Source organism: Loa loa (genome assembly GCF_000183805.2).
Source record: "Loa loa unplaced genomic scaffold supercont3.326, whole genome shotgun sequence".
In the NCBI taxonomy this organism is placed as follows: domain Eukaryota; kingdom Metazoa; phylum Nematoda; class Chromadorea; order Rhabditida; family Onchocercidae; genus Loa; species Loa loa.
Genome location: NW_018108506.1, coordinates 32,616 through 42,383, shown reverse-complemented (window position 1 = coordinate 42,383; position 9,768 = coordinate 32,616). Strand labels below are relative to the sequence as shown.

The window sequence follows — 9,768 nt, the reverse complement described above, 5'->3', positions numbered from 1 at the left end:
CTGAAGCAATTATATTAATAAGTATGAGGAGGGAAATTTATCCAATTTTACACCTATCAATTATTTCATTTCTTATCAATTATTTCATTTCTTATCAATTATTTCGTTTCTTGTCAATTATCTCATTTCTTGCCAATTATTTCATTTTTTGTTATTTTATTCTTTGTCAATTTATTTCATTTCTTTTTCCCACACATATTACCTAATCTTCTTCATCTATTTACTTTTTTCTATAACTTCCATATTTTCTTCTTAGCATAATTATTATCAATTTATCCTACTGTTCTTTCGGCTCCTTTTTGATGAATTGAGTTGCTTCCGGAAGATTTAAGGCATGATTAGAGTTAAACTGTCCGTTGAGACGAATCCATTTGGAAACAATATTTTCTCTTAATTCATTTCTTGCGGTACCAAAATCGAATTTTAAGTCTTTTCCTTCTGGAAAACTTTTCATATTTTTCATACATGTTCAAAGTGCTATTAAAATTAATGGTAATGAGTAATAATAACAGTAGTAGTGGTATACGTATAACGGCATGAAGTGTCATAATTATTGGCATACGTATAATCATCGATCCTTTTGACTTTATTATTAATAACTTACCGTTCAACCTAATTTCGGATTTCAGGCCATCATGTGGTTCAAGTTTCTCCCAATATTTGATGTCTGAAAATTACGACAGAATTTGAAAGATTATCATTAAGATGACCTTAAAAATTGTTTTTTGGCCAGTTGCCATAATCTTTAACCATAATGCAATATGTGGTAGCAAAATATAAATTCGAATATTTAATGCTTCCAATGAAGGTCTGAAAACGCATACGAGTGGTTCTTATTCATCGGTCAATTTACTTTAGATTGAATTTATTGAAAAAGAGTTACTTTGAAACTTAATAATTTACTTAAATACTTACGGGAAATTTGCGAACTGGAAAAATGAACGAAAATTGCCCATAGACACAATAGATGCCAAAAATTATTCATCCTTACAAATTAATTAATTATTAACTCTCTTTCTGTAATATAAAAATATTTTAGCATCAATTATTCTCAAAGAATTTTTCATAATCGAAAACGGATGAGAAAACTAGAGAAGCAAAAAATAAAGAATCGAAGTGCAATTTTTTATGCTCAAAAAAGTTTCAAAATTTCAAATCAAAATTTGATGTAAGAAATTCGGACACGATTATTTTATTGTAAACATTTGATCAAATTGACACAAATTTATATCCTTTCCTTATCGAATAGAGAAACAGGCGGAAATAACTTGGAGTTTTATAGAAAATAAGTAATATTCAAAGACCGGTAAAATTTCTATCAGATCCCCTCCAGGTAGAAGATTATTATCCTTATAAGCAATTTGAATGGTAGTAATTATAGATAACATGTGACAATAGCGACTTATATTAAGGGCGAGTTTTTCATAATGCTGCAATGCTGCTTCAGGGTATGTTAAATCTTCGTTGGTTAATAATCATTACCAACAGCTGATAAACAATTCTTTTGAAAATATGATAGCATTATTCTTCATCCGAAAATAATCCCATCTACAAACAGATTCACCCTTATTTTTAATAATAATAATTTAATTGAATTCATTATAAGCGATTTTATTCATTAATAGAATTACGCGCTTCTTCTCCGAACTTTGTGGGCAGCAAATTGAATTAAATTTTGAAATAATTTGAAGTAACATATTAGAACAATAATTATTATGTGATAGATGCAGTTCGGAAAGATGATAATAATGAGAACAAATAACAAGGATTCATTGCAATAATCCTCTGATAACATATAACTGTTTTTTTTTTTTGATTGTTTCAGTTGTCTAAAAAGTTTTTTCTAACTTTCTTCATAATTAAATCAATTTTGTTCAAATAATATTACCGTGATAAAGTGTTTAATTCAGAAAGAGATCTAAAAACATAGTAATCTTCCACTCGTTAAGAGAACTTCCTCGTTTTTTGAAATGATTAACTTAATTTTCCTGTCTACTTCCATCTTCAAAATATATTTGCCTACTTATGTTTGGATTTTGCAATAAAATTTAGCAATAAATTTCGTAATAAAAATAAGTGAATTTCTTTTTCCTTATTTGAGAAAATATTTCCAGTAAACTCTCGAAGCACCTTAAATCCGCTAAACATAATTTCGATAATTTTTCTGTAAAATTTCATTATAATTCAACCTACCCATCTTCTTTACAAATATTTTTTCGTCGTATTTCCTTTTTTTACATATTTATATCAGCTTCCAAGATTCCCGTCAAAATTTTTAAATAATTTAAGTTTATTTTTTTCTTTAATTTTACTCATATCATTTTAATCATTCAGTGATATCATTATCTTATTCCATCAACTCAACGCTGTTTTGTTCGTAGCATAATAAAGTATTATCATTCAATTCATTCATATGAAACAATGATATTATCTGATGAAATATGTAATGAAATTTTGGTACTAAATCGAACAATTTAAAGTGAAAACTACACTCGATAGCAATTTCAAATTTATTACTTGAAAGAAAATTCAAATCGAAATTTGCAATTAGAAACTTAATAAACAATTATAATAATGTTACATTCCATATATCATAACATTTACCAACAATTTTAAAATGAAACTTACACTTAACACTCGGAGGAACTTAACCAATGAGCAAACAATAATCGAAAAAAAAACATTAATATTTGAGGAACAGTTTACAAAATTCATATAATAAGTCTTATTTTCATTTTTTTTTCGATTTTCAAGCAATTTTCTGTTAAATCTTATGAATTGAACAAAATATTGGGGTAAATTTACTCCTTTTTAATGAAATATGCCATATAAATATTATTACAACAAATTAAAAATCATTGTAGATCAGTGTTTCCACATGCAATATTTTCCACTGTTTGGTTTTCCAGTCTATTTAATGAGTACATAAATGAAATTGATCTTTGGAGAATACAGAAACTAATTTTTGACCAGACTTTATGGGCCATGATACTTATAACCTATCCTAATAGCCTTAATGATATGAGTGAACTTGTAAGGCCTATTAGAAATGATTTAGGGTTAAGACGAATGATTCAGGGTGAAGAAAATTTAATATAAATTATTATTTCAACAATACCAGGAATTTTGATCAATTTTAAATATATTCAACATCAGTTACGATCATAATTTTCCATGGCATAATGGACAAAATTGCAACAAATTAATTTCCTCCTCATAGGCACGATGTTTACAGGTTGGGCAGAGCCAAAATTGCTGAGCAAGAAGCGGTCGACCGGTTACCACACAAGTCGGAAATTTGATATCACACGATGGACATACTTGACAATAATCTTGAATCTGTGCATAGCATCCCACGCATTCCACTTTATTCATTCGTGTATCCTTCGGTGGATATCTGTAAACAACAAGAAATTATTAATTAAAGTCTTTAATGATTTCTCGCTTTTTTGCCATTTCCAAACAAAAAATTAAGCTTACTTCGTAAAAATTTTTATGGCAAGTTTTTTATAAGTTTCCTTCTCATCTGCTGTAAATGTTTCCAAACTTTCCAGTTTGATGAATGCACGACTGCATACCGCAAACTGTCGTGTAACACAACTCGACAAAGCTACAAATATTTAATTGGAAAACTGAAGATAACTTTACAAGGTTGGATAATATTATGCACTTTTGGTTAAATGATCTAAAATTTAAAATATCCTTAGCCAAAAATTTAAATTTTATTATACATCACAAAAATAATTGCAAATATAACCAACCGAGAAGGGAATAAATTTCGGCAGGATCGATAAGGTCTTCATAATCCGTTAAATGCAATGCCGTCATCATTGCCTTTTCCACATCACCTGTAAGTCCTTTTTATTCAATTCGAGCAAAATTTGCAAATTTTTTTTCCATTGAATATTACAATAGTTTAAACTGATTAAAAAAGTATAGTAAAAGTAGAAGTTTAATATGATAAATCACTAATATAAATGAAAACTTTAATTGAAAAAGTCTAAGTAATCGATGGGTGAGATAATGAAAGGCATAAATTCATCGGCGAAGTCGAAAAATGCTATGAGTTGTTTTAATCAGAAGTTAGAATATTTTTTAGGTAAATGATTCGTTAGACAAAATTAATAAAATATTTTGATACTTGAAGTAATGAATCATTTATCCAAATCCAACTCTTCCAATTTTTTAGCCAATTTTAACTGCAATGTTTAGATGTTGCAGACAAACCGTTTGTTGTAAACTTTTCCCAATCTGTTAATCAAATTTACGTGAAATTATCATAATATGGCAAGGAACTTATGTGCAAATGTCGAAATTTTGTAAAGAACCGTTAGTTTGGTAATTAAGCCAATGCGTTTGGAATATTAAACCATTTCCACTATAAAAGGAGTTGGGATCAATTATCCGGACGGGCAGTTACAAAATCCAAAAAGCTCAAGCAATCACTCAATCCAACATAGTCAGGCACTCAACCAGAACAACAGTTCAACAGCAGATACCCATCCAGTATCTATCAATGTTTGTTGTGTATTGTTCATTTCGTCCCCATTATTATTTCAGTGCGATATTGTACCATATCATATAAGATTAATAAAGGAGGAGTTAAAACAACAAAAATAAACCTACAAAAATGTTTCCCCGACAGAATTAATGAATTCGTAGAATGAAATATATTTCCATAAAGGGATTTAATTAAATACTACAGTACTCTTCTAATTCCTAAGCATTTCTTATTGTTCATTTAATTATAATAGTGATAAGTATTTAATTCCTACGATTATGATAAAAAATTTAAGCGGAGTTGTATGTTTTCATAAGTCTTGAACAACGAAAATGAACCGTTATAAAGCTGCCGATGTGCAAGCATGTAAAAGTGATATGCTTCAGCACCACGCCATGCATTATCAATGATAGTACTATCAGCAAGCGAAATTTTGCTATCCTCTTCTAGCAATCCTTTTAAAGCTATTTCTGCCTGAAATACAAGTATTTTCTTGCGGAAATCTGATACTTTTCGAACATATTTGGCATTTTTTCTTTTTTTTGTTAAACCAATCTTCCGATTTTTCCTATGTTTTTAATGATTAAGTTGAAGACATCAGAAAAATAAGATACTAATTGCATGGCTATATGATCAAAGATTATATTAACAATGTTACACATTGATTGATAAGGAAAGAAAGAGATTACACGTCGTTTTGGATTGATAAGGGGAGAGGGAAAGGGAATCATTTGCATATGACGTCTCCTTCATGAATATCGGATGGGAGAATTTTTACAGAACAAAATGCAAAGCCTAACATCAGATTTATTTGTCGATTCCCTAGCAATTTCTGATTTACTTTGTTCATGATACTGTTCAACAAGAAGAGCGCCCATTACGTAAAGTTTTTTCAGACGTAAAGCTTCAGCTTGCTTTAAACGTTCATTATTTGCAATCTGTAAATATAAATAATTAAGAAATCTCTATTCTTATAAGGAGGATATTCAAAACAATTAACTTTAAATTATTTGGATAAACGAATCATTTGATATAGTATCAGATAAAATCCTCCAATGAATCTGATATCTCATCAGCTAAAATGATTTGAATATGTATGATGTGACATGTTCGTCTGCTTACTCTTTTTATTTCGCACAAAACATCTCGCAAAAGGTTATGGAAATGATTATAAATGATTACAGTATTAATTGAAAGGACTAACATACATCAAAAATGATGCGAGCTGCTTCTAAATATTTGCCGGCTCTTCTATAAAGTTGCACAGCTGCTAACGTTTTCTCGTTACTTCCTACAACACATTAATTATCGCCTTCTTAATAGCTTCTGATTGCTCCCTTCCTATTATATTTATTTTTCGCAAATATTTAATTAAAAAGGAATTTGTATTCCAAAATTATATCATTTATCAATTTCGATAGTCTAAAATGATACAATGTTGAGGTATGGCAATATTGATCGACTTCCACCATATATATTCGTTGCTATATTCGAGCATGAATCTTTGGGAAATTTTTTGTTATATTCTGTGAAATATATCGACAATATCATTCATTTCTCAAAGGCTTATACTCATCAAAGATCATATCATCATTTCTGATAAATCGTAACATTGTAAAAGGACATTGTTGTGTGAACTAGTAAGTATAGAAGTGGGTTAATGAAAAGTAATGAAATTCAATCATGAAATAACATCCAATACCTGTCAATTGTTCAGCATAACGATTAAGCAATAAGTGGACATCACGAAGATTATACGTCTTGGACAGTTGGACCGCTTGTTCCCATTGATTCAATTGTATACAAGCATCTAATGCTTCGTTTAGCATACCACACTGAAGGTAACGAATAAATAATTGGTCAAAAGTTTTATCATTTTGTTTCGACATCTTAGTATGGAAGCTATCATTTACTACGATTGCATAACTGTTTCCTTTCCTTCGGATATTAATTAACCACGGAGAAATGTTTTCAGTTACAATTTACTTCCTCTTGAAGAATATGACAACAAGATATTATCGATTTAACATCATTTTTTTTTTTTTTTTTGATAATCCGTATCATCTTTGTAAGTACAAAAAAAGAAAAAAAAGAAAGCAACTGCAGATAAATTTTGTTTTTCCAAGAACTTTTTAAACTCCAAATATTATCAAATTACCAAATCTGACGAAGATACTTGAAACAAGATAAATAATTTCAAACAATAAAACAGCAAAAGTTAACTGGCACCGAAAAACCTCAAATTATTTTGAAAGAATATATACACACCCGTACGAAACATTGTACTGCTTGTTCACATAGACCAGCACTAACAAAAATTTCACCAATTTCCTGCAGTAAAGGAATTTTAAACTTACCAAAGTAGTAAGTGTTGTTACAGCGATACAAAGGAGAACCAAATTTAATAGGAACCTAACCTATTTTAAAACCCCTCTTTATTTCAACTACATTTTATCCGTTCATTAGTTTGTCACTTTTCCGATGCGAAAGGAAGAAAATAATGCCGATTCCACATAAATAAAGGTAATGAGCATTGTTCAACCGTTATTAATTAAAAAATTATAGATAACTGTTAATTTTCAATTAATATTTAAGTGAATATAAACAATTAGTTAAAATAATCGATAGTTTAAGTAGTAGATTCAAACAGAGATAAACTAGTAGACATAAATTGAGATACTCAAACCGAGATAAGTTTGTCCCCGTCAGGCAAACGCTTTGCCAATAATTCCATATTATCATAATTATCATCCATCAGATAGCATCGAATTAGTTGCTCATGATTTTCTCCTTTTTCGTAGTAGCTCTCGGCTTGTTTCCTGAAATGAATTTTTGGTTTTTTTTTTTTTTTAAATCTAACATCCAACTAATTGGATTACTTTAATATTGTGCCAAAGGTCAGTATTTCCTGTAATCATATGCCTTCATTAAACTGAAGTAATACATAAGCATAGTGATAAGCTGCAAATTTATCAACGACATCAAATACTGCTGGTTTAAAAAAGTGACAAAGGTCTACAAATTAGATTATTGAATGTCATCTAATATTACAATATGATATGCCGAACACAAGCAAATCCAAGAAAATTTCTTCGTCATTATCTCACCACTTCTGTCGTTCAGCATAATAATCACCAATATGATTCCATGCCTTTTTCAATAACTCGTCATCACCCGGTTGCCGACTTTTTTGCAAAATCTCCACAATTCGAAACCAATCGTTCATTTTCTCCCGAAGTTCAATTGCTAAATCACGTCGATCATTTTCCATGTAAATTTTTTCCGCTTCATCGATGCGTCCATAAAATGCTGCTACTTCAGCTTTCTTGAATCCATCATGCTGAGAATATTTGCATAAGAATGATGTAATTTTTAAACTATTTGAACACTTTTTTTCTCAGAGTAACTGGTATATGATAATGCTCAAGAAGGGTAACATCCAAATCAGATGATCAACTAGTGAGGTAAAATGAAAAACGTTGAAATACTGTTGATGTGACGCACTTGCAAAGCTCCGATCCGTTTAATAAGTTGTATTCCCGCATAATCCTTCAACATCACGAATGCATGTTCCGCAATAACTGTATCAAGACGATTCAAAGCAACCTCAGCCAATAATGCCCATAATTTTGGATGATTGTTCCTTTCGATAAATGCTGTTGCTTCATCAATTTTCATCTTCTCTAAGAGATTTTTCACATTTCGAAGCAACTGGAAACAAATCCGGAAAAGCTTATTTTTTAGAGTGAAACTCTTGATAACGAATCATCCTACAAATATATTTCTGTACATCACAAATAGAAAGCTATATAATAACATAATCTATTTCCCTCGCTAGTAATTTATTTGATAAAAGGTAGATAAAAGCTGACCGCTAGATTACCTTAATTTCGACATCAATGATGAACGATTTATGAGGTGTTTCAGGATTTTTCATCAATTCATCCAGGAGTACGGTACGAACGATGAGATTTTTAAAGGAGCAAATGTAACCATTATTAACAACTGGTTCTTCAGTTTCTTTATTTCGCACAACATACAGTCTCGTTTTCTCCATTACCGCTATCGTATCATCTTTCTCCTGAAATACAACTCATACAAATGAGAATTACGATAATTTAATGTATATTTATCCAGAATTTGCACATATTTGCCCAAATTCGGCATTGTTTATATTAGTCCGATGTACACAAATTTGCCGTATATTTACTCAAATTTGATATATTTATCCATTTATCCTTTTTTCTCAACATATATGGGCAGAAGAGTACGATACAATAATGGAAGAATATTGAATGTCTAAATATCTTCGGAAATTCCTTATCCTCAATACTGCATTATTTAAAAATTTATTTTAAAATGGTATATTTACCGAATCCCACTTAATGTTCCAAACATCGCTTCGCTCAAGGTATAATGATATTACGGTACTTTCACGTAATTCGAATAACTTTAATCCCTTGGTAGTAAGTGCGGCGAGTCGTGTTCCATTACAATTCAATTCCAATTTTTCCACACAACAACCCAAATTAAGAGTTGATTGTAGTTTTACTTCTGGTAATGAATAATAATTAGCCGTTCCGGAATTTCGACACTGCAATTATTCCTTTTTTCCCCATTTTCAGGTGCTAATTTCATATATTGTATTGTTAATACATGTAATTTGTACCATTCCTATTGTATCATTATTGCATGTAATTGTACAAAAAATTTTAGTGAAAAAGCAGGGAAGAATTTAAGTACTGACAATTTGCACATATTAAATCAAAGTAATAGTTGGAAACATTTCGGAGAATATGATGAAGAGGAATTTCAATTCAAAAACTTACAACGAGAATAAACTGTTTCGAGATTGCTAATGCACATATTTCATCTTTCTGCCGCTGAAACGAAAAATGATTTTTTTGGACTAAAATCATATGTTAAGCCCCTATAACGCAATATTTCTTCCTGTCGGGTTACCGAAATTAAAATCACGTTAAAATAAAATATGCAGAATATTGACTAGACTAAGATGATGCAGTCCTGTAAGCAAACTTAGGATGATAAGGAGGATATAAGCTAACAGTAGAGGGACGTCGCAAAGAGATTTCCGTGTTTTTGCATAGTTACAACAGCTGACCTTTATATGATGACCCCGATGGAAGCTTCCCTGTGGAGCTTGCCGATGCTCTTTCTCTTTCTCTAACTTTATATATATATACATGTATATATATATATATATATATATATATATATTATATATATATATATATATATATATTATA

General features: G+C 30.0%; 1 protein-coding gene across 1 annotated transcript in view; it reads right to left on the bottom strand.

Annotated features, from left to right (window-relative positions):
• Positions 1-3,162: 3,162 nt before the first annotated feature.
• The window catches only part of LOAG_18471 (WD repeat protein 35), a gene marked incomplete at both ends in the record, with an annotated part of 11,501 nt that continues 4,895 nt past the window's right edge, over positions 3,163-9,768 (bottom strand). Inside the window, 14 exons of the mRNA XM_020451132.1 lie at positions 3,163-3,397; positions 3,481-3,610; positions 3,762-3,848; positions 4,840-4,975; positions 5,302-5,439; positions 5,710-5,792; positions 6,204-6,336; positions 6,770-6,832; positions 7,188-7,320; positions 7,609-7,841; positions 8,006-8,212; positions 8,385-8,582; positions 8,874-9,095; positions 9,331-9,384. Of these exons, the coding sequence (XP_020305110.1) occupies positions 3,163-3,397; positions 3,481-3,610; positions 3,762-3,848; positions 4,840-4,975; positions 5,302-5,439; positions 5,710-5,792; positions 6,204-6,336; positions 6,770-6,832; positions 7,188-7,320; positions 7,609-7,841; positions 8,006-8,212; positions 8,385-8,582; positions 8,874-9,095; positions 9,331-9,384 (2,052 nt within the window). The remainder of the gene's footprint in view (positions 3,398-3,480; positions 3,611-3,761; positions 3,849-4,839; positions 4,976-5,301; positions 5,440-5,709; positions 5,793-6,203; positions 6,337-6,769; positions 6,833-7,187; positions 7,321-7,608; positions 7,842-8,005; positions 8,213-8,384; positions 8,583-8,873; positions 9,096-9,330; positions 9,385-9,768) is intronic.